General features: G+C 40.6%; 1 protein-coding gene across 2 annotated transcripts in view; it reads left to right on the top strand.

Annotated features, from left to right (window-relative positions):
* Positions 1–22,051, top strand: part of prkcbb (protein kinase C, beta b) — an 85,589-nt gene extending 63,538 nt beyond the window's left edge. The window contains exons 16-17 of one of the 2 annotated variants that reach the window (XM_044050374.1): positions 3,017–3,157; positions 18,279–22,051. In XM_044050374.1, the coding sequence (XP_043906309.1) occupies positions 3,017–3,157; positions 18,279–18,434 (297 nt within the window). In that variant the 3' untranslated portion in view covers positions 18,435–22,051. Of the gene's footprint in view, positions 1–3,016; positions 3,158–6,666; positions 8,744–18,278 lie in introns of those variants that run through there. The other variant, XM_044050373.1, reaches the window with a different exon arrangement.
* Positions 22,052–26,556: the final 4,505 nt, after the last annotated feature.

Below are 26,556 nucleotides of genomic sequence, written 5' to 3' on the forward strand. Positions count from 1 at the left end.
CGTCAGCGGAGCATGAAAATTGAACTCCCTCCGCGCTCCCACTGTGACCTGCCAGCGCTGCCCAAGTTAATGTGGCGCATGCGTGCATGTGTGTGTGTGTGTGTGTTTGTGCGTGCGCGTGTGGATTAAATGAAGCCTTCCTTTTAAATGCTACAAGAGATTTCCATTTTGAAAAAAAAGTCACGTTCATTTTTCAGTTCGCTGCAAGGAAGACATGTCAGTCTCTGTCGTGGTATTGAACTCAAGCCTATATTGTCTGCTGTCTGGTAAAAAAAAACTTTTATGAAAGTTTGGGTTTATTTAGCGAGAGTGGTTATCATGTTTTCCTAAAACTAAATTCAGGTTTATCACGTGCAGATCTTCATTCAGAGGCGTATTTTGATCTGTAATAGAAACAGAAACGAGAGTCTCTCTGCAGGCTTTTCCACAATGACCTGTCCTGTATCTTTATCTTTAAGGATTCAAATCTGAGCTCAAGGAGGTGAAACGGTTTTAATTCAAGTAATAAAAGTAAAATGTCACAGCACTTCTTCCATGTTAACTTCACCTTCAACCATAAAATATTCTACTTAGGCTCCCATGCCCCGTGTTTTGACTTTGAAGTGACTTAAGTTTTTATCAATTAACTGTTAATTATTATTATTATTATTATTATTATTATTATTATTATTAATAATAATAATATAACTAATAAGAATATAATAATAAGGAATCATTATTAATACATTTATTTAGTATAGCACCTTTCACAGAAATAAAATTCACGACCTGCTTCACAACGATGGAACTTGTTGTAAAAACAACAACAAAAAAATAAATGGCATATTACGACATTGATCGTAAAATTAAAAAGACAAACATAGACACAGAAAATACACAATATAAAGGCCTGTTAAAATGAGTGGGTCTTTAGTGTTTCATGTTTACTGAGGCCGCTGATTGTAATGAACAAATCATAAACCATAAAACAAAAATTGTGACGTCATTAAGACACAAACGTTGTTCTTTTTTTTTTGCACAGGTCAAAATGGTTGCAAAACAATATATTGAAAAGACAGTGAAACTGAATTACACAAACTCTGAATTGGAGAGAATTTGGATTGAAACCCTGAGGAAAAGAATATGCATAGGTCATTTTTTATTATTGAGTGTTGTAGTTAGAACACAGTGACTTAGTTTTGCTTTCTGGTGTTTGATGGTGATGCCTGCCTAAATATCAGTATATAGTTTTGTCAAACTATCATGATGTTGACACCAGAGGAGGAGGAGAAGACAATGGTTTGGTGTAGTGGTTAGCACTCTCGTCAAGAGGATCCGCCTTGGTCACCTGGATGGAACACGCACACATGTTCTCCCCATGTGTGCGTGGGTTTTCTCTGGTTTCCTCCTACAGTCCAAAAACATACAGATTGTGTCCAGGGTGTACTCCGCCTTTCACCCTATATCAGCTGGGATTGACACCAGCGTCCCCTGCAGCTCTCATGTGGAGGATAAAGTGGTAGAAGATGAGTGAGTGAGGAGAAGAAAATCACATGTATGGATACTCTTGAAACACAATAAATCAGAACCACAATACAAATCCAATCAGGGCCCAAAGTATCGTGATAAAAGCATATCGTCTCAGCCCCAGTGCCTGATTACATGCTCGTGTGTGTGTGTGTGTGTGTGTGTTGTCTGACCCATGGAGAATGTTATTATAGTTATAATGTAATGAGTTCTGACTGCTGCTCCTGGGGGAGGAACACCCCACCTACACACTCACACTGATGTCACCAGCCTTGATGCTGCTCTGTGTGTGGACAGAAATCATAAGCGGACCTTAATTATGCCTGTGGAAAAAAAAAAACTGTTATCTTTTAAAGAAGAAAACCGTTATTCATTTGTCTGCAGGCGGTGACTCGGTGGCTCATGTTTGCCCTCGAGGGAGAGTCGTCTGACGTCATAGATAGTAGGATGGATGGATGGATGGATGGGTAGGAAGGAAGGAAGGGAATAAAAATGTTGGAGGTGAAGAAGTAATAATAGCAGTGACAATGTGTATTTATAAATTGAGGTAAATGAAAGGCAGAACCATGGGTGGGAACGCTGAGGGGAAAGAGATGAATGAATGAATGAGATGAAAATGTAATGATTCCAGAGGGGTGAGTTTTTCACCTTGTTTGTCATTGTTGCTAATTTCGTGTGTAAATGTAGGGATGGAACGATGCCACGTTTGGTCAGATACCGATATCACAAACTCGAGTGTCTACCAATATTAGTCCGATACGGTCATTTTAGACCATTTATGAACTATGAAGCCGTTAACAGCACATTATGTGCTGAGTCATTTCAAAGACAAGCATGCGATATATAGGAGTTTTGGAATGTATCAGATTGTCCGATCCAGTGATTTAGATTTTTGTATCAGACCGATACCGATTCTGACCGATACCAATTCCCAGCCCTATGAAATTGTGGTGCAGTGGAGCTCACAGGTGAACATACAGTGCATCCTAATAATATACTCATGGGCTTTCTGGTGAAAGTGAAGAAAGAAATGATCATCTGCTCATTTTGGGAAGAAACGGAGGAAGGACTAAATTTGGCCAAATGGTGGGGTCTATCAGAGGCACACAGTCATGGAACAGGCTACCAGCCCATATCAGAAACTGTGACACCTATTCAAAGTTTAAAATTGCACTGAAACAATAGTTGAAAAATAACCAGATATGCACTCACAGTTAGATTATTCACTTTTTTCTCTTGGGCCCCAAAGTTTTAATAGTTTTAACCTACATGTAACTTGTCTATGGTTTACTTGTAATGTGTAATGTCTTGTGATTTATGTATTATTTTGTCTCATATCCTGTTGAATGTCTACTGTACTAACCTGCCTTAGGACAACGGATGAAAATTAGCTGTTGTGCTAACTCCGGCATACTTACATTGTTGCTCCATGCTGACATGTTGATGAATATGCATTGTCCTAATTCAAATAAATAAATAAACTCTGATCTTGTGTCCTGTGCTTGTCCAGCTGATGACGAAACATCCAGCGAAGCGTCTGGGCTGTGGTCCAGAGGGCGAGAGAGACATCAGAGAGCACAGCTTCTTCCGCTACATGGACTGGGAGAAACTGGAGAACAAGGAGGTTCAGCCACCGTTCAAACCCAGAGCTGTAAGTTTGACCACACCTGACCTGACCTGACCCTAAAAACAGATTTCTCTCTGTGGGTCAATGTCTGGGGAAGATCTCGCTCAGGGGGGCGACGTTTCCAGAACCGGTTTCACTCTTTTCTTTGACTCGTAACCGTTTTACTTTTGGCTCCTGTCTCTGTTACCGTCGTCATCTCTCCACGTTCCATGTGACGCCTCTGTCCCCTCCGTCAGTGCGCGCAGGTAAGTCGGGACGCGGTGGTGACAGCGGTGATGAATGAGTGGTGGACGAAGCAGCAGTGGCTTTAACACATTTGTGTATTTTTTTTTATTTTGCCGTCAAAGGGAATTTAATCATAATTTAAGTCCGTAAATATGCACAGTCACACAGCCTTGGGCCAAACTGCTGCTTTTAAGAGTTTGTAAACTGTTTCATGCTTCAGTCTTAGTCTGGAGGGTGTGTGTGTGTGTGTGTGTGTGTGTGTGTTTGAGGTCACGTTAAGGACCTGGCTGAGTTTCAGCTGCGAGTGTTTTGTGTGTTTTTTTTTCCTGCAGAGTCCGCTTTGACTACTAACACATGTCGTCTGATCTCTTGTTATCTTCTCACCTTTGGTATCTGTTTGATCTCATCTTCTGTCTTCCACCTCTCCGCTCTGTCACTTGCGATTATTCTCTCTCTCTTGCTGTCTTTCCTCCCTTTGAGGGGGAAGAGGAGTAACCAGTTAGATACTTTTTGGAAGCTCCACCATTGTTTTCTTTAACCCTGCATGAAAGTTTTGGGGGTTTGAAGGTTGCTCTTTGATCTTTTTTTTGGGTGCGATGACTTCAGACTTATTTGAGCAATCGTGTGTGATGTTCTATTTCTAAAAACTGTTCGGGTAATACTTTATGAAGAATGCTTGAGCATTTCTAAATGGATTTTGCCGGTTGGAGTGACGGGCTCACTTTTATCAGAAGTTAGTCTCCAAATTGTGTGTAATTCTGATCCGTTTGTGCTTTCTAATGCTGTGAAAGCCCTCGAAGAGATGTTGACCGTGACTGACTGACCAACTAACACGCTGACAGACTGGCTGTTTTATTCATACATTCATATGTTCATGAGTTTTCAGAGTCTTCACCTGCTTGCTTCTCTCAACAGTCTCTTGTCCGTCTGTTCGCTGTCTTCCGTTCATTCCACGATCGATCGGTCTATCTGTTCACATCCGTCCGTCCATCCGCACGTTTCTATATGTCCTCTCTGTGTCCACGGTGTCCTCCTGTTCGTTCATGTTTATTCGCATGCCGTCTCAAATGAAACCTGACTGGAGTGCACAACATCAAACAGCGCTGAAAGTTATCACCCTGTGCCTAAGCCGAATGATTCTCGGCTAAATATCACTAATTGCAGTTATCACGCGGTTTGATTTGCGATGTCATTTTTAGGTCAATCTTCAGTTCAGTATTAATTGTGATATATATTTTAAACCCTTTAACACCTAACCCTCACAATGTCCGTCTGGACTTTGATTAATTTAACAATAAAAGGACTGGAGAGTGTCCTGTGACTAAGTGTTTTGCCCATTTTTCCAGAATAACTTCCAAAATGTAGCAGTTATTTGCAACGTCCTGCATGTTAAAATACTGTTTCAACAATTTAAAATGATGAGTTTATTTAGAAAAACACCACAGTTGTAAATGAAATGACATTTGAACAGTATAAAGCATATTTACAATAACACTTGTAAAACACAGCCAAGATTGAAACTTTGTACAGGTGTTTTTCCCACGCTCTCCTCTCTGGCAACAACAACTTTCTGAAACAGTACGAGGGAAATTACCCTAATAACCACATGTCTGCTTTGACGGGCAACTTCTTCGTTGGGATTCCTCCGACGGCACGAACCGCCACGTAACTACGGTGATGCAAAGTGCGCTTTGGGTTAAATCAAGATGGATGTATGACCAAATGAGATACCAACACAATGATAAAGTTATACTATTTTGGCACAGAACGATCAAAAACAACAATTAAACAGAAGCATTTTCAACTTTGCTTAAGTGCATGGATTAACATTTTGATTTCTCTATGATCACTCTTGGCCAAATGGGTGAATCCTGAAATGATGCTTTTAAACTTGGTGTCACTCATCTAATTCCCGTGTTTGGTACAATTTACCCATCTGCTCCCCAAACATGTGAAAACAAATTTACCCTGCCGTATTTCACATTTCACATATTATCCCCCCAAACTCTAAACAGTCGGCTTCAAGTTCCAGAGATTTAATGAGTTTGTATAGTTTTCCTCTGGGGGGATGTTGTCATAGGACATTGAATCCTTGTTGTGTTAATTAAAGCTCAGCACAGTGATGTAGATGAGGAATCGGATGGTTTAAAGTTCCAAAGAGGCAGAGTGTTTTTTAAGTTAATAAATGAGACGGACACATGTCTCTGGGGGATACAAGCACTCTGGCGTCCCAGTGGTCAGAAAGCAGACAGAAATGAGTGATGGCTTTTATTTCCTAAATTGCTTCTTGTGGTAACAGATTATGCCTAAAGTTAATAGTAAAGTAGTCACGTTTTATACAGTTTTAATCGATAGTGGCTTTGATCTTGTATTACTGTTACATGAGTATTGTAAGTAGAAGAAATAGTTTAAGTATGTTAATTAGTAGCTACACTATTAGGGCTAAATGATTTGGATAAAACATCAAATTTATTTTAGTTTCTGATTTAGGTTTTTGAAGTCGAACTTCACTACTAGTATTGTTTTCCAACATTTAATAATTATTCACCAGATTTGATCTGTGTTTGTTAAACTTTAAACTAACGATGTCCTCAAATGAATTTAGACAACAATTACTTTGTTCACATTTTGATTTAAAAACAATTAACTGTTCAGCCCTATACCAAATACCTTGATAATAATAATAATAATAATGATATTTAAAAAGCTTTTTGAATTGTTCCCACTTCTCAGTTTGGGCACGGATTGTGTGAATGGTTCTAATGCCATCGCAGCGAGTCTCCTCAGCTGCAGCATATAATTTACCCACAATTACGCCGCTGTCATCATCCCGTGGCTCTGAGCCTTTTCTTTTGAAAGTTTTTAGAAAAGCACCAAAAATACTAAGAGGAAATGCCGATGAGAGGCAACTTCTACCTCTGTACTGACAGCCACGTCGTCATCAAAGAGTAAATGGGTCGATGAACATGAAGTCATCTGCTGTAGTGCACGGCCACAGGACATTTGAGACCTCAGTAGTCTTGTTCTTTTTAAAGATGGAGTTGAATATGTTTCAAATATTTGAAAAGAGTGCTTGATTTATCATCTCCAACGTGGAGATCTGAATCGTGCACACCTCAAGTACCGGCACTGATATTTGAAACCATGTTCAAGTTATGTCATCTCACCCCACCATTCCCCTTCTTTTGTTTTCCTCCCACTCCACCCCCAATCCATCCATTCCTCTCCACCCCCCACTCTCCCCTTCCTTCCTTCCTTCCCTCCCTTCCTCTCCCCTTCACTCCATCCCTCCCCACCCTCCTTAACAGTGTGGACGGGATGCCGAGAACTTTGACCGCTTTTTCACTCGCCACCCGCCGGTGCTGACGCCTCCCGATGAGGAAGTGATTCAGAACCTGGACCAGGATGAATTCCAGGGATTCTCCTTTATCAACCAGGAGTTCCCGGGAATTGCTGCCACCCCCACTGCAGCCGAGCAGGCTTGATATCAGCTCCTGCATCGACACATAGACACAAGCATACAGAGTTTTTCCTGAGTATACACACACACACACACACACACGCACACAAATAAATATTCTTAAAATGGCCCAGAAGTTAATTACATTCCCTCAGAAACACAAACCCATACATTTGTTGCTCACACTGTTGCAGCCTAGGTTCTACTCTGACAGCCATTTTACACAAAAGGAGTGTCTGAAATGGCACAACGGGAGGTTTTGCAGCTATGAAACCTAATCTAGACTTTTATAGAATTTGAGATTAGGTCACTTATCAAGGTTACATTTCGGAAGACATTATTTTTCACCTTGATACCACTCCTCCGTGTCTTTGACTAACCATGAGGCTCCTGTCCTGCCAGCAGGCCACCAGGTAACTTAGCACAGAGACGTGAGGCCAGGGAGAATAAACAATACAACAATAATGAGCATGTTGCTCTGTATGGAAAAAGTCTCTGTGCTAAGTTACAATAAAAAAAACATTTTATACAAAGCCAGTGTATAACATTTGAAGGTAAACGAGGAGCTTAAGGTTCAACCTGTGTTGTTTACAGTGTGAACAAATGCTTGTGAGGTGCAATTAACACAATTGAATAGCTGGTAAAATGTCATATTAAAAGAGCAAAAGGTTTGGCTAAAAAAGAACACTTTGAGTCATAAAACTCCATTACTTAACTCCTCTAGCACACACGCACGATACACACATGCAGAACTTCACATGTGAAAGAGTTTCTTTCCATCTTGTGATTTAACTTCCTTTTCTCATTTCTCGGCTGTTTTTGAGCTAAGCCTGTTATTTTTGGTGTAATAATAACAGTAATAATGATAATAATGATCATGTCTGTATGTTTATCCTTCTCTTAGCTAAAACTGGAATGCTTGGCAGACTGTGCATGAGTTTCTATATCAGTATATCAGTAAGACTTTGTCTCCCAACCACATTTTAGCATCATATCGGAGCAGCACTCTGTTGAGGCTCTTGTTCATGTTGTTTTTGGAATGAGTATTTCAATGAAACACCCGAGTATTGTTTTATCCGACGGGACGAGTCCGATTTGTGCCGCCAAAGTCCAATGCAAACACGAATATGAGATGTTTCGTGTGTGTATTTGTGTCATAATGGTAAAATGCTGTTGGGAAATGCAGTCTTTATATCGGCTTTGAGTCAGTTACCTAGTTAGAAAATAGTTCTTCTTACTCTGATATTCTCTATCTAGTATTTAAGCAATGACAGAGACTAGCCGTTAGTTTCTTTGTGTTTTACAGAACTATGATTCCAACACCTGGACATTTGTTTACTCTGTCTTGTGTGTGTGTGTGTGTGTCCATACTTGACATTCTACGTTTATGTTCACGTGTGTTTGTGTGATGAATGTCGGCAGCACCCCATGTTGTATCCAGCAGTGTTGGTATGATCCACTTTACTCTCACCTTGCTGCTCCATAAGTAGTGGAAGTAAGAAAAGCAGACGCACAAGAGACAATAAAAGTGTTGAAACGGTTGGAAAACAAATGTCGGTAAATGTCAACGTTTAGGGCAAAAATTAGACAACGCATTACATGCCCTGATCAAAGGGTGATGGTACACTATATCAAGATAAGAGATGCTTTAAACAAGGCAATATACTTAAGAATAATGTTTTAAGAAAAGTTCTCATTCTAAACTTAGAGTGATTTATTGTATAAAACAATATACAGGTTGTTTTTTTTCATGTGAGACAAGGACATAAGAGCCAAATGGCTGTAGGCCTGCTGCCAACATCACAAAACCACAATACCATGTCATTAAATATCGCAAAATATTAGTATGTCGATATTTTCTTACCCCCAGCACTCTTGTATAAAGTACTTACAAGTGATACTTGAGTAAAAGTACAAGTATCCTACCAGAGAGTAAAAGTCTTAAATTCACTGTACTTAAGTATCAAAAGTTATTTTCTGATATAAAATGTACTTAAGTTTTAGAAGTAAATGTATTTAAAAAAGAAAAAGTCAGTTGTCTTTCAACTGGAAGGCTGTGGGTTCAATTCCTGGCTCTGCTAGTCTATACGTGTCCTTGAGCAAAGACACTTAACCCCATGAAGTGTGTGAATGGGTGAAAACTGTAGTGTAAAGCAGCTCATCGGGACTACAACAACTCTATATAAATACAGATCATTACCAACTCTTCTTCTTCTCATTTTATTTGGTCGTAATGAGTAACAAAGATAGTTGGAGCAAAAATGTAGTGAAGTAAAAGTAGCTAGAAATAAAGTAAAGTACAGATACAGGAATTTTTAAGTACAATAATGCAGTATTTGTTATATTACAACACTGCCCTCGAGTAACATCTAATCTTCTGTGTTTGAATCAGACTAAGATTCAAGACTCATGGCTTTTTGCTTTCAACATGCAATTTTAATATTTGAGCATCTCAAAGACTTCAGGCCTGTGGTTCAATCAACTCTAAAGCTCTAAACAATGTTTTTTTCATCATGAGGCAAAAGAGTGGAGGCCCATCTCACTGTGATGGTTTCTTTTCAGTTGCCTTCAGCATGCGCAATAAGAATTCCCCACCCGCGTACAGCAGCAGCAGCAGTAAATATGGACACAGGTGGACACTGTGTGTTGTCTTTTTGTTTCCGTAGCAATAATCTTACAGACGGAGTGGAAGTATTAGTACAGGACCAACTTTAGGAAGGTTAGGACTCAGGTCAGATCTGTCATTGGTTGACATTTAAAACGTCTATGAGGTTTTAAAGCTTATTAGGCATAATGATCTCGGCCAGAGAGCGAAGGGAATTGTGTGAGTGCAGCTGAAATAAATAGTGTTGAAGTACTAAATACACTTAATCATATCATATCATTCCTCTTTATCACAACAGGGGACAACACACAAACTTTCCAGTTGACGGATCAGTCATAGTGTTTTCTGCAGGTGGATCTGAAGCTGAATGAGTCAACTTTGGTATAGAATTTAAAGGTCTGCATGGGACCCAAAACATTCCAATCAGTTAGTTAAGATGCATTAAGTTCTTGTCATATGAAAAAAACGTTTGTTATTATTGTTATTACTATTATTATTTTGCCTTGTCGTTACTGATGGCACACTAAGCTGCATTCAGCGTAGCTGTTCTCTCTGTTTCGGCAAACAACCTTTTGGATGTTTTTTGGTCAGGTCCAGTTATCCTCAGGTCTGACTGTGCTCGGGTCCTTTTCAGATCAGATTGCCGAGTTCTTTCTGAGATTCGATCGTTCAGTTGATCTAATCTTGTTGGGATAATAGGTTCATCATTGATGTTTCGCATCAGGTCCATCATTTTGGGCTTAAGACATCACAAAAATAGCTAATATAACTGATGTTTTAAAGTGGATATATGTAAAATATGTATAGCGGCGTACCTTTAGCATTTGAAATGTCTTCTACAATCCCAATTCAAAACATTTTAGATTGTGGTTGCCAAAGTCTCTGAACCACAGAAGGAGCTGCACTAACATAATTGTCCCACCATCTGTTTCATTTTTATAAAGGGACTGTGGTGCACATTTTAATTTTTTTGCTTTATGTCTTTTTGATAATTTCAGTTGTGTTCATGCATGTGGCCTGAATTTTGGCAAGATTGTGTGTTCTTATTTGATCTTGTTATTTCCAGTCAGGCTAAAATGCACTGTGTACAAGCAAGTGTTACACTTGTGCTGTTAAGCGCAAAAAATGTCCCATTGAAACCCATTCAAACAGAAAATCTTGACCTCGCTCGGTATCGTTTTTGGCCATATTCGGCATATGGAGAAAAAACTATTTCTACTTGATGGCACTCTCACGATCCCCCCCTCCCTCTCATTGACATATCGCAGGCTGTAATAATTCAACACACAAAAATGTACTTTGTATATAGTAAATAATTCATATTTTCTGGCATTTAAAGGATTAGTATTTGATATCAATAATTAGATTGGATGTAGGTGAAAAGAAAATCAGTGAATGTGTAATATTTTTTTATAGCACATTTTTGTGCTTAACAGTACGAGTGTGAGTATTTGACACTGCAAAAAAATGCAAAGAAAATCTGTGAAAATCAGAAAATCAGTGTTGCTGCTAATTATTGACCCAGGCTGTAATCATTCACAACACAAAAATCTACTTTGCATGTTGTATATTGAAAAAAACATGACAAAAACCTGGCATTCAAAGGTTTAAAATCTTTAAAAATCTATTCATATTTCATATCAATCATTATGTCAAATGAAAGTGAAAAAAATCAGTTCAATATTAGTAGAATATTTTTTATAGCTTGCTTTCCGTACGAGTGCGAGTATTTGACATGGCACAAACATTTTAATAATAAAAACAATCAGTGTTGCTGCTTATCATTGTAAGTAAATCTGCTCAATGAAAGTAGAATATAATAACAAGAATAAGTGGTACGAGCGTGTCATTTTCACGTGTCGGCAATAGTTGGGACATTAAAGGTGAGCGTTTATCTGCTCTTATCAAAATGAAATGAAAATGATCACAAGAGGAGACGCCAAGGCTGTACGTCATCATATATGTAAAATATCCAACGATGTGTATGAGAGAGAGAGCGCGTTGGCTGGAACCTTTTTTCATTTATTTTACTGGGTCACTAGGGTTAAGATTATTTCTTTTCTTTCTTTCTGAAAATCCATCCAGCTTTATTACAGAAGATAACGAGACTGACTCGCGTTTAAATGTCCGATGGCTGCAGTTACAGTCGTCCGTGTTTTCCCAGTGCGTGGTGAAAAGCGTCACCTCGAGTAAGAGCTAGAAATAGAACTGTTGATTTCTGCTGTGGCCTCACAGCTGCTCTAAATATTTTCACCCAGAGATAAATGATGGAACGAGTCCTACACCAACATCTGGAGAAGGTTGGTCCTGTCTTTTATCTCTAGTCTTAAACTGTAAAGCGTTCAGCGTCGATTAGCAGCTTTTTTCCCCACATTCCATAAACGTAACTGACGTGAAGCTCATTCCTTATCCATTATTTGTGTTGCAGATGTGTTGTCTGTATTTATTACAACGTCCCTGTATGATAACGATAATAATATACACATACATGTATCCAATGAACCTATGAAGTGTGTGTGTGAAATGTTGCTATATTATACAATTATTGTACACCATCAGTATTGTAAAGGACAAGAGGAATAGGAGTCTTACTCCAGGATTTGTGCTTTTGCTTCGATGATTCCTTCGTGCCGAAGGAGATGCAAAAAAAAGAAAATCTGCATGAGAAATGTTTTTTTTGTTTTACCTTTTTATTAATTCAAATTGATTACGATGATACACTTATTCTAAACATATTAGGGTGATACATGCTCTCTGTGTCAGCTTGAAAAGTGTGAGCTACGCTTCTGCACTATGTGTTAAAATAAAATATATGTAATGGAGGAAAAAATGAGATATGCCATCATTTTTTTTGTTTTGTTTTTGTTTTACACGGAAAAACGGGCCTTGATTTACAAAGATGGTATGTTCTGATGTGATTTAGGAAATGTCTGAAGTAGCTGTTTTCTCTTACTCTTTATTTTTATTTCCATTGATTTCCTCTCTTCGCACAAGCAACATGCTTGTACACTGTTGCTGTGTTTCCATGAAGTGTAAACCGCTTGTAAAGGTGAAAGAGAATAAGGAAGGGACGGTGAAGAGAAGGTGCTGAGGAGGGAGAAGAGGGAGGTTTGAGCGATGGAGAGTGACAGTCAGGTAGATGTCTGATCAAATGGGAGAGAGGAAGGAGAACGGATGAAAGAGAAAGGGAAAGCAGTCCAACAATGCCGAGAGGGGGGAAGGGGGGAGGGAACGAGGAAGCGAGGAAGCGAGGCGAGAGGCTCTGTGAAGCAAGGCAGGCGGCTACGACAGGCTGTGCATATTTCATGGCTGCCACTTATCATAAGAGCCTTTCCCTGATGGGGGAGCGTAGGTCTGAAGACTTCAAGGAAATAACATGCAGAACACGGCCTACATACACACAGCCCTGCTGAGCCTCTCGGCTGCTTCACACCGCCTCTAAAGCTGCTCACAATCAACTGCAGCTGAGCCGACGTCTACCTGTATGTTCACTTTTAACAAGGGTTTCCTGCATTTTGCACCGTTCAATGCTCCTGATATGCAATATAATGACAGAAACTGAGCTGTGGCACAATATCATGTGGTCCGTACGTGTTACTAGAGATAAACTATGGTGCCTTGATGGAGTCACTGGAACATGATACAAAGTTTTGTACATCGGAATATAATCTAGAGTAGAGTTTGAGGAGAAATGCTCACATATCATCTGGTTTTTAAAGGTTTTCTACAGTTTGCTTAGAAAAACAAAATAGAGGCTCCAAGATTCTGACGATATACTGTGACTGTCCACCACTTATATTTTTGTCACGTCATAAACCTCATCTCCCCAGTCGTGCAGTGATAATCCTGTAATTACCCAGTGAGTGTGAGTTTTTAGCGGGAAAGGATTAGCCATCGTCGAGAAAAATCTTCAGCTCCCAGAAACCGTTTACAAGGATGCATTTGAGGAGTTTGTGTTTGCACAAAGCTGTCCAGTGTGGAAGAGAACAAATGCAGGACTTCGCCGCCAGTGTGTCAGGAAACTGCGGTGGCCTTAGAATACGGAACACAAAGTCGTTGTTCGCTGCAAAACACCTGGTTTATCTGTTTTTAACTGCTGTAGAAATATAACTTGTCAGCCTTCCTAAAGCAAGGCCCTTGACTTTTACTATTATAGGTCGATAATAACTGGTTTTATTTTATTTCAAAGCAACTTTACAAACATACTTATGGGTAGTATATTCATCATCTGTCAATAAACTCTCCTTAATGTGATGCCGGACCTTTAAATTAAATGGTGTGTAAAGTGCATTTATGATTAAACTTGCACTGGCACTGAAGACCATTGTCTATAATCTATTGCTTATTTTTTTTTTATAACAGTGTCATTTTATTTTTTTTATCTAGATGCTGCACTTCAACGATTCACACATATATCTTTTGTTAGTATTCAGGATTTTGTTTCAGATAATTAACGAGAAAATGGAAATAAGTCCTGGTTCTCTGTGTGTGTGTGTGTGTGTGTGTTTTCTCCAGGTTCTTAAGTCCTAAAGCATACAGAGGTTAATTGAACACTCTAAATTGCTCCACCATTCGCCCTATGTCAGCTAGGATTGGCACCAGCAACCCCCCGCGACCCTCATGTGGAGGACAAAGCAGTAGATGGTGAATGAATGAATTTACTAATAGTGTTATCGATCCATGAGCTGCATCTCTGTGCAAAAGAAGAGAAAACAATCCACCTGAAAGCTAAAGCTCCCCCACACAAAGCAGGAATGTACGAGCTGTGTTTCTGTCTCCGTAAAATAATTGGTTAAAATATTCCAGGCTTGTTTTTCTGTGTTTCTTTTTATTTAGACGATAACTTTGCAGTTAACGCTGGAGTCTGTAGATCTTGAGGAAAAACAAGAAGAGGATGCACTGTGACAAACTGCATCTGATGCATCCCCTCTCATCAAAGCTCTGCCCCCAAAGCGAAGTCTTTGTATTCCATGTATCAGAACAGAGAACTTTGGCTGCACTTTCTTCTGCCATGTTTTCCATGACAGGCTCGCTCTCTTCTGACAATAGAGCATGTGCACGTCTGGGAGGATAGACAGTGACGGACACGTACAGCAGCCAATCACTCTGTGTGGTCCGGACGAAATGATTGGTCATGTTTATTACAGCGTTACACTGGAGTTTTTCTTTTCTCTTTTGAGGGTTTTTTGTGGTATTTCACGATATCGTCATTTTCTCAAAAATGCACAAGCATCTACAGCATGATCTGATTTTTGATGAGTAAGATTTTTGGGCTTTTGTAATGTGGTTTTATCAGATTTTTTGGATACAGCACGCGGTCATTCCAATTCCGACTACTTTTCAGACCCTAAATGTGCAGTGTTGATGCACTTCACAGTAATTATTGGCAGATTAGCAGCCAGACTGAAAGACTCGATACTTTATAGGATGGAAAAGAAGCAGACGGCTCAAGAGTCTCGTCCTGACCTTTTAAACATTCACTGAAGTTACTGACCTCTGCTTTCAACTCCAACCTGTAGCTCCTTGATATTTCATTTTTGTCACTGCTGCAGCTTTAAAGGCATACGACACACTGACATTGTAGTGCAGCTGTATTTTTTTTTTTGCAACTTTTTATTTCAACGGCAATTCAGCAACTCCTGTGTCACAGCAAGTTCCCGCACATAAGCTGTACAAAGTTTGTACTGGAGTTGATGTAATAGCCAGTGTACACAGTAAGCTGCAGCAGCGCTGGAGTGTGTGATAATTAATTCCAAATGTTGCGGCCCTCAAATTAAAGCCAGTGGCTTCAGCACAAAGCAGCCCGAGCTTATCAGTCCAAAACAGGTCAGCGTTTGATACCGCCTTTCATTCACCCTCCTCTCCTCATCACCTCCCCTTTCCTCTGTGCCTCCCACTCTCTCCGCATCCTCGGCTCACATCGGCTCGTCTCCCGCTAATCCTCTCGTTACTGAAAAAAGAGATGGGGCGAGAGGGGGGGGGACTAAATTAAAGACTCAGAGTCATGTTTCTCTATTAAAACCACTGCCTCTGGAACACAGTGATGTGAAAAATAATTGTGTGTTTGCCCTGATGCTACTGTAAATTCAGAGCTTCTGGTTTATACCGAGGGCCACTGATATTTATCTCACTCTCCGTGTCCTTTACTGCATTTCTTCCTCTTCACCCCCCCCCATATCTCCATTTCTCTGCCTCGCAGCATTAACTGCAATTGAAGCGTGCTGAGATGGAACACATTAGGAGCCAGTCTGCATGGCTGGCAGCTGTGTGTCCACATGTGTGTCGGACGTTAAATGTGCATTTTTGGTCATTAAGTGCATTAAGTCCTTTGTCAGTGGGTCCACTTATTTATTTGCTTTAATCACATTTAATTTGACAGTATGTCAATTGCACGTATAGCACTTTGTAGAATATTTATGAGTCATCGATATTGCATTGTCATCGCCTCCGTATGTCTGGCTCCTTCCAAGATGGCAAGAAACGTGGGTGTCGTAAGTCGCTTTGGATAAAATCGTCTGCTAAATGCTTAAATGTTAACGTTATGATATGTTATGTTTCTTTCTGGTATGTAAAAACATCAACATAGTTCCTTGAAATGCTAGAGAACGGTAGGAGTGAGCCGAGTGACTTATGAAGCACTGGTTGCACCGCAGGAGTCAATAGTGGCTGGAGAAGGAAGGGTCTAAATAAAAGTGTTGATCAAACGACATGTAATATTTAAAGAGAATTACATTACTTTCACACAAGAGTGGGAGTAGCAGCCGGGAGTGAAGCACTCCAGTGGATACACATGCCCAGAACATGAGGTGGATCTGGGCCAGCTGTGGCATGTGTGTACCTGTGGATGCAGAGAGCTCCTGGGAGAGTTGGCAGAAGGTAGGAGATGCGAGATTTTTTTTTTTGTTTCTGTGATCTTCAAAGCTCTCCTGTCCCTCGCTGTCTCTCTCGTAGGTGTTTCTGTCCCCTCCGCCTGCTGCTTGCTCATGAATAAGAATTCTTGTGATGTACACGCTCGAAATCATCCCTCTGCAAAGAGAAGTATCGGAGCAACATGATGTTCTTTGTTATATCCCTCTCTTCTTTACCTCTGTGCCACCGCTGCGTGCTGTGAGTTGGACTGTGGCTTCAACTATCGGTGTTTTCCAGATGTTCATGGTGTTAAAATGCTCTGACTCTTGACTTTGTGAATGTGTTTGGCAAATCTCCGGCTTCCCATGCTGTCTTGTTAATATAAAATATTTATGGTTGTTGATTTTTCTGAGATTAACCTATGTGTGGATTTTCCTGTGGCTGCTGCTTCCTTCCTGATATACTGTCTGTCTGTCTGTCATCTTTATCATTATCTTTTTCTTTCACGTACTCTTTGAGCACACTTTTCAAGGCCTTGTCGTGCATGAAAATTCACCAATTTTGATGTTCACACCAGGAACTTTGAAAAAAAAAACAAAACCCCGATCCGACCCAGTTTTAGTCTGATGAATTTTGCAGGAATTATAGTGACACATTTTGTGTTCCCACTAGCTACACAGCAGGCTTCTGCCCAAACAGCTGCCACCCTTACCTTCCTTTGATTTGTTTGTGAGTTGCCGCAGCAACCGTGATGATACCAAAAGTATGTTTGCAGGAATAGCACACAGCAGGCTTCCACCCCGGTTCTATTCTTTTTCATCTTCTTTTTTGGGGGCCAGTGGGTTCATGATGACCCACAAAGCCAGTCATTTCCGGATGTGGTTTACATTTGCTGTATTTTGACAACACAAATTGTCAGTGGCCTCTCTCTAGGGCCACGCAGCGGCCACTGTGGTTGCTCCACTCCCCGTCATGCGTGGTGGGTGCGAGGGCCTGTTCAGTGCTGCTTGTAGCCAGAGTTAGATCTTATTTTCACCTCGGTGTTTGGCAAAAATCTGTGTTTTACATTTATCTGTTGTTCTGTTTGAAATAATAACGGGGGAGAAAAGTGTGATCACACACTGTGTTGATCCTCCACCACCAATTTATTCAAGTGTGCAAATTATAAATATAGAAATTGACCCATGTAATGCGTCCCTAAGTGTATGCACTACTGACGTTGTTACACAGTGAGTGGTATTTCACACAAATTAGAAACCATGTAGTTGAGCAGAGCAGGTGAAATTGCAGGCTCACAAAATTGAGCGACCATATGTGTCACTGTCTTAATTCATTTTGAATTCATGTTCAATTCAAGTAAATAAGCTGTGCATGTGTGTGTGTGTGTGTGTGTGTGTGTGAATCAAGTATCTAATTTGCACGCTCCCCCACTCACCAACATACTTTCGTCCATCTTCAACACCCCACTTGTTCTTTTCTTTTCTCTGTCCATACCAAACAGTGCATTAACAATGTCATGCTTTAGCCTAGAGAAACCCTCCACTACACACACACACACACACACACACACACACACGTGGGCCCTGATCGTTGCGTCTCTCTCTTTCCTCTCTTGATTCACAGAACGTCACTTTTACTCATTATCCCACTTTTCTGGTACACGTATCCTTTCGTCTCCTTTGTCTTCCTTCTTTTCTTATCTCACATGCATGACACATGCTACTGGTATTAGCATGGTAATGCATTTGAAACTTGAAATGTTTCTCTTTTAATGCATAATTCGGCATTATCTCTTGTCGACAGCCCAAATTAGAACGCTTCTTTGCAGATGATCTTCTTCTATCTAACATCAACATTTTCTCTTCTCGTTCTTTCAAATCAATCTATCAACCCTCTAATCTCTCTCTAACCATTTGTCTGTCTCCTTCTTTTCAATCCTCCCTTCCATTTCCACCTTCTCTCTCTCTCTCTCTCTCTCCTTCGTCATCTCTTTACTCCGCCTGCAGAGGAACCGCCGGGACACCTGCAACTTTGACAAGGAGTTCACCAAGATGCCGGTGGACCTGACGCCAACAGACAAGCTGGTCATCATGAACCTGGACCAGGACGATTTCCTCGGCTTCTCCTACACCAACCCGGAGTACGAGGCTCCTGCCAATTAACGCACACTGCGTCACACTGCTGGACTCTGGATGAAGGCGTTAGATGTTTCTGAGCAGACGGGAAGGAAAAACTAGCTAAAAAACTAAAATAACACATTTTTGTGTGTGTGTGTGTGTGTGTGTGTTCGCTAAATGTCAACTTTACTTTTTAGGCCACATCGGAGTCTGAGTCCAATACTTCATCACAGGAAAAGGTATCACTGCACTATAACTTGACAACATGGGATACCAAAGATTTTGAAGTATTGTTTGAAACATTGTTTGGAAGGGAAAAGGCTTATCGTTTTACAAAATAGTTTTCTTAGTTTGGCGCTCTGTTGTTATCTTGTCCCACTGGAATCCGGCAAACAACTACTGTCAGTATTTTTACAGGATGCTCTGTGTTACATTGTCACACACAGACAGTATATTATTATTATGTGTCGTAAATACATTCTGTAGGCAATTTAACCACAGACTTAAGTAGATTCACTGTCAAAAGCAGCAGAGCCAATACCAGATTGAATGGACCGTTAACCACTGTACTGTAACCTGACACAAGTGCAACGCAACCATGAAACTATTTATCTGGATATCTGCAACTTGCCAAATTAACATGTCCTTCCTGCGTTAACAGAACAGTAATGGGGGGGGGGAATTAAAATTTCCATTGAAACTACTTTGCTGTTGCAGGTCAGATGTGTATAAAAAAAAAAAACATTATTTCTAGGAAACAGGATCACTTCTCTGCTGTTGTGTAGTTTAATTTCATTTTTTTATGACTAGCCTCTTAATATTATCTTGTGCCGAATGCAATAAAACACTGGGGTGACGAAAACGACAAACAACCGTGGGAGAAGCTGCCGTTTGAGAATGTCTTTGTCTTAATAGATGCAGGGAACAAAGATAAAAAATATTTTGATCATGTGCTGGATATTCTGAAAAAGCTTACATTCAATGACATATCATGATGCCAAGACTTGCATAAAAAATCGCATAGAAGTAAATAAAAATACATTTCCTGAAGCTAACAAGCTGCATCTACATGTACAACGTAAGTGTCTTAAGTGTAGTAAACAGGCTTTTATTCCTCTTAAGTGCAGTAAATAGGCTGTTACCTTAAAGGTCCAGTGAGTGAGATTTAGGTGATTTTCCATTTGGAAGAAGTAGAATATAAAATAATGATACTAATGTTTTGTTGTCTTCATTACCACAGGATTTACCCTTTATACAGTATTTACACCAAAACAGGTTTATATTATGCTTGGAAGAGAGGGGTGAGGTGATCAATATTCAGCTGCAACACGCGACTTGCCAAATCCGACACACTGTAACCTTTAACATGCACCGTGAGGAGTTTTGTCGACCAGATATTTTGTTTACCAGTTACATGTGTGTGTCTTGACCATTGTTGCCTGTAACAACCAAGTCTGTATACTGTCACAGAGTGAGCGTCTCACACTGGGCCATCAAAGAGGAATAGGACTAATAGGCAAACATCACAGCCTGTCAAAGCTTTTTTTTCTTTCATCTTTCTTTTGGTTCTTGCCTTCTTCTTTCTCCCTCTCCGTCCCGCTGTTGTCTTTTATTTTTCTGTACTTCTGACAAGGCCACACTGGGAGCCCGGTATGACGCCGTGTCACGGGGTTGGCAATGCAGCAGCGGCCAGTGGAGCATGCACACGCGCTGTGCAGATGCACACGCGCTGTGAATGAAGGACCTGCTCCGACAGCCCACGACTGAGCAATCTCACAAACTGCAACTCTGCTTTTCTCAATTATTTTCTTTGCAACTCCTTACCCAAATCTGTGTGTCCTTGAAAGGAAACATGTGCATAGGTGTGTATGCATGCATGTATGTATGGATGGATGTATCAGCTGACAATATCTATATGTTAGAAGGTGTGTGTGCGCGTGTGTGTGTGTGTGTGTGGGAGAGAGCAAGAGAAATGATTGAAAATTCTGCTCAAATTCTGCAAATCTGCCCTTCCACTATCAAAACCACATTATATTGGCTATAATGCCAACTAGCTCAGTGTACCACACACACACCCATGCACTCAGCAATATTGTCTAATCCATGACTGAGGGTTGGAATTATTAGGTGAAGCGTAACAAGGCGGACAATGACTGTGAAATGTTTGCTCCTGGAGGCACACAAGACATATACTGTAGGTCCATTACACAGGCCTAGATTTCTCTTTAGTCGACTCACACAGTATTCTCTCCTTCATACTATACGCAGCAGTATATATATATATATATATATATATATATATATATATGTTTTTATAAACGAGTACACGCAGATTAGAAAAGAACTATTTGACTTTTTGTGACACTCGGTCTGTGACTCTTCTGCCATCCCGCTTGTTGTTAGATAATGTACAGAATAATTATCAGTGTAATGTAAAATACATAACTATAGTTGTATATCATTCAGGTCAAGGGTGTAAATACAGTACGTCCTAAAGTTAACCACGCCTACTCTTAACCCTGAAGCATCTAAAAGCACTCTACAACTGTGTCCCCCTGTGTGTGTGTGTGTGTGTGTGTGTGTGTGTGTGTGTGTGTGTGTTTGAGGGCAGTGAATGAATAAGCGTGTGATGTTACATGCATGTACAGTCATTCAGATATGTTAACTATTGTTTAAGTTAGTACAAGTCGTAAAAAGCAAATCAGTCTTTTCTGGTAAGGACAAAAGCTAACTGTACATAGATTCACCTGACACACATCGACATTAACGCTCACACGGACGCTGATAAAATCGTCACTCACTATTTGTTATTGTTTTGCTTTGAAAACTTCAGGTCAGGATTTAAAGAGGAAGTATACTATGCATGCAAGTGATGATTGCTCTCTTTATTTTTGTTCCTTATATGATATGGATTTGATTCTATTTTAAATGTCGATTGACGGACTGGTGTGTGATAATTACTCGGTTAATGACGTTAATAGGGTTTATGATAAACGTGTGTCTCCTGTCACTGTCACTTATTAGTTAGATGCAAAACGAGGACCGTGTTCGTCTGTCAGGTGTACAAATGTAAATATTGTTCAAGTCTATAGAAGTAAAAGTCTTCCATTTTCATTGTTGCTTTTTAGTACAGTGTGTTTATGGGTAAAACATGTATGTAAATAGATGAGTAACATTAGAAAAGTGTGTCATGACTGAAATATGCTGACATCAGAGAACATCCCACATTTCTACAGTTGTTATGGCTCCTCAGGATGGACCAACTCTTTTTTCCCCCTCCGTTTCTTTCCCACCTTTTCTCTGTCTCCTCTTTTCTTCATCTATAGCTTTACCCCATCTTAACAGGCGTCCCTTCTGACTGTTTTACCCTAAGCTATTTTTTTTCTTTATTGAAATCAGTGGTCCTTGACTCTGAAATGTGACGAGCTGTTGCCGTGGTACAGTTGACGGCCTTGAGTTGATCCCTGCTTTAATTACGGCCGGGCTTAGGTTTGATACAAGTAGATGATTAGATGAGTGTTTTTATGTGCACACGCCAGTGAAGATGCTACAATGAGGAGTTAGGATGTGATTTGTCAGATTAGTATACGAACAAGAAAATGTGTATTGTGATGTTTTTCGACTGTAGAATAATAAATCAAGGAAATGTGCTTTTGAACTGATGAATGTGTCGATATCAGTGCTGTGTGTGTGTGTATGGGTATCTTTGTGAGGACATTTTGGCTGGTCCACACATGCCGTCACAGTCACCCCTTAATATGGCTTTTGAAAGGTTAAGATTTGGTTTCAGGGTAGGGTTAGAATTAGGGTTAGGGTTCGGCATTTAGTTGTGATGGATAGGGAATGCATAACTGTCGAGTTACAGTAAAAACAGTATTTCTACAGGAAAACAGTTGAATCACAGTATGACATAATTACAGCTGTCCATTTACAGTAATTTACTGTAAAATGATGCAGTTACCTGTGTGAAAGTATGGACACTGTCATTTTAAGCTTCAAGCTTAAGTTTTGTTTTGTTCAGACAGAAAAATAAAGTTTTGTTGTTTACCTTGACATGTTTCAACCACAGGTGACGTGCAGGGGACTGACTGACATCCAGGTGTGTGATGGGATGTATCAGGATGTATCCCTGAGACAGCTACTGGTCCATTCAAAAGACAAAATAACCACAGAAAAGAAAAAGCGTAGGCATCTACGAAATACCCCGCCCATCATACAATAAAATTTACATTGGAGAGACGCGCACGTGCAGAACAGGAAACCGCTGGATCATGGAGGTCCCAGAGATCTGGAAACATGGTTTCCCAGGTGTGTGTGACGCCGATGCATCCTATGACACACCTGGGACAGCAGGGGGCGTAGTCATCCCCTGCTGCCTGACAAACCTGTGTAAAACAGGAAGAAAGACATGTCACATGTAACATCACATGACCCTTCTGAGGAAGACCACAGGAAGTGGTGGAAACATGGCAAGGTAATCAACTTAAGCTGAAGTACTCTGTAAATATGCACAGTAAAACTGTTCAACTCATGCCAGTGATTTACATTGAATGTACACTGGATTTAACCTCCAGCTGAGTGTGTGTGTGTGAAATGACTCATTTTGATTCATTGTTATGTTAAAGCAGTGCCAAGTTAACCAGGTCCTGTTTGACTATTTACTCTCAGACCAGTTTCCACAGAAACACTTAGCCTAAATGGTTCCAGTGCTAATAAATGACAAATCAAGCCATCATTTTCACTCCTGGAAGCCAGTGTTTCCACCATGGGCCTTAGTCGGTGTAGTCTGTTTAATAGACAATCACAGAAACAGACATTAATGAGGCTCCTGTTGATGATGTGTTCAATATTGGACAAACTTGACAGTCAGTGCAGACTGAATCTCTATTATTATGCACACCTTGACAGGCTATTCTGATGCTATTATTTTTTCTGTTCACACACACACACACACACAAGCCTTCTATGTGCACAGCCTGTACGGCCATGCTTGGCTTCATGTGCCTCTGTGATGAAAATAATAATAATAACCAGGCTTCTCATAATGACACCATCAATTTCACAGAGCTCATGCAGTCAGCTGGAGGGAAAGAGGGAGCAAAAAGAACAAGAAAATGCACACAGATTCTAACCTTTAAAGCCAAGACTTCACTCTCTGAATGCAGAACAAACTATGCCGATTGAGAAAATCTGAGTAAATCTGAATTTCAAACGTTAAAATAACACATTAAATCCTACTGGTGGGGGCAGCAGTGGATCAATAAGTCCTGTGTGCGGCACACACAGCTCAAATGTGGCACAAACGTCACAGTAAGCAAATGTATTGTTTAGATTTAATATACTAAGGCTTGCATGGATATTAGTAGGTGAGCCTTGTTTTTCCTGGTGTCCCTGCTGGCAGCCACGTGTTCAGCGAGAGTGAGCCACCGTGTCTTGTTCTTTTTGGTTGTGGCCGAGCTAACAGTAACTCCACTTACTACAGCTCAGTGTGTCAGCGTGTGGAGCAATCCAAAGCTTTATGGGCCTGATGTGCCTAGTTACAGTTGCTAAGCTGTGCTGTCCAGGGGTGGGCTTTGGCAAACAGTTAGTTATCAGTAAGTTCTTATGTCTTATCAGAATCAGTTGCCATGTTGATGGGGGGCGTAACGCTGATTTGGATGAAGGAAAGATGAGGCTGAGCTGGAGGACAGAGGGGCATTGCAACACACTGGAGAGAGAGAGAGAGAGAGAGAGATGAGTCAGAAAAGATGACAAAAGAGAAAAGAATCTCCTTATTTATTTCATTCAGCAGATCTTTAAAAAAAAACACTCGAGGGGAGCATGACTGAGGAGCTTATTGGCTTTATTTCACACTATATTTTTCTCTCTCACCTCACTCTTTCATGCTGCCCTATACACATTTTCATTAGACAAGCATATCAGACACACTTTGACACCATGTGGCTTCACAATTAAGATACATCTGTGTGTGTGTGTCCCCTCACTCACCCTGTACATCATCTCTCTCTCTCTCACCATCAATCAGTCTTTCTGTCAGTCAACTGTTGTCGAGCACACGCACACACGCATACGTTTTCATTCGACAAGCATATCAGACACATCGTCACACACCATCACACGTGTGCCTTCACAATTAAGATTCGGCCGCGTGTGTCCCCTTCACTCACCCTATACCTCCTCAATCAGACTCTGTCGCTCATTTGTCGTCTAACACGTGCACACATACATTTCCACCGTGTGTGCACATTAAAGACGATTTCGCGCGATCACCGACTCCATGTCTCCGCGTGTGTTCTCGTAACACACATTACAGCCCGACACAAACATGCATGATACTTGGCTTCTGTTTTTACAGCACAGACAGATGGTCTGTCACGATCACATGGTTTGGATTAAACACGTAATTAAGACCAGGGTAACTAGCATGAGTAAAAGATAAACCCCCATAGAGAACATACAAATAAAATTGGACGCAGGCTTCCGGTTTTCCTCCTGAAGACATCCAGGAAATTACTGAAATTAGGCCGTAACTTTGCAATAGATTCATGAACTGATCAAAACTTTATATGTGAGACCTGAAGTCGGCCAACCGAAACAGGAAGTGCACTGTAACTTCAAATTTCATTGACCGATCTGCAAACAATCTACATATATGAGATAAGAGACCCGGCCAGAACACATCAGCACTGAGTCAAGGGCTTACCCGGCCTGCTGACGGGGTGGCTGCGGCGGCTGCGAGGGCCCGCACATCACGCACAAAGCTTGCAGTTTTAATTGACAGTTGGTATTGTCCAATGGGTGCCGCGGTGCAGGTGACATTTCTTTTTTTGAAAACGTCAATATGGCGCGTGCCAAACAGATTCCAATCAAATTCTGAATTTGGGAAATAAATCCTGGCTCAGAAGTGATCTGGTGTCTTTGCACACAAACACACACACACACACACATATCCTCATAGACTGTGCTCTACGACAGTGTCTGTTGGTGCAGTCTGAGTAATAAATCACAGTTTTGACATATTAGCATCTCGCCAGAATCATGCCACATCACCATATGTCCTCTCTCTGCCCTGGAGTCACTCCCATCTGGTGGAACACACACACAAACAAACACAAATTTACACAAACACATTCGTATACACATGCCCATAATGTGCACAGGCATAGATTTACATCTGAAGACACTGTTGATGCTCTCAAAAAGCTTAAAAAAGCCAATAACAAACACAAACACTTAGTCATGAATGTGTAAGTTAACACATACATAGACACACATGGTTATCATTAAATAAACATGCTGCTGTCACTCAAATTCGACCGCCCCCTCCTCATCTGTCCTCCAAACGGTTTTAATTTTCACAACAATTTCAGTGTGTCTTTTTTTTTGGTTTCCTTTAACTTCTTCCTCCTTGTCTCCCCTCCTCCTCCTCCTCCTCTCCAGTCTCTGAGCACTGGCCAGAGGCATGAGAGGGTTCCAGCTCACTGAGCAGAAACCCTGCAGTCTTCCTCCTCCTCACTTCAAGAACAACCCCCACACTTTCTTCTCCTCATCCTCGTTTTGCACTGCCCAAGTAAGAGAGGAGAGGAAGACGTGTATGAGAGTGTACGGCCTCAGTTCTTCTCTAATAGAGCGTGATGTCCATTTTGTAAATGATGGTCCAGTTAGAGGAAAGGTGAATATTTCACTCAGTGAGTTCCAGCCCTCTCCTCTTTCTTTCCAATTATGGTCTCTTCTTCAACATGGTGCTCCGGAATCATATAAAAAATGGACATAGTCTTGCATTTTAAACTGAAGTATGGCTGAAATAACCATTGCAAAAGGAAATCTAGCCTACTTGTCACTTTATAATATCAGTAAACATTTTCCTGAGGAGATAATAGTCACTAGTTTCAGGTTTTCTTCAATGGAATATGATGTCAATTTTGTGAATCGTGTTCCCATTTATAAGAAATGGGCAGTAAAGCACAGCACATAAGTATTGTATTGTCCAACAGGTGCATATATGTCCTGCATCTGTGCATTTCTGGTTTCATAAACTGACATGACACCAGTCAAAATGCAAATCTCGAAGCTTCATATCAGGGGTTTTGTTTTGCAAGTAAGTGGTAGAATTTCTCTATTTATACAAATCGGCAAAACAGTAGTTCCTGAACTTGTGGGTGACGTC

Source organism: Solea senegalensis, linkage group LG19 (genome assembly GCF_019176455.1).
Source record: "Solea senegalensis isolate Sse05_10M linkage group LG19, IFAPA_SoseM_1, whole genome shotgun sequence".
NCBI classification, from domain to species: Eukaryota; Metazoa; Chordata; class Actinopteri; order Pleuronectiformes; family Soleidae; genus Solea; species Solea senegalensis.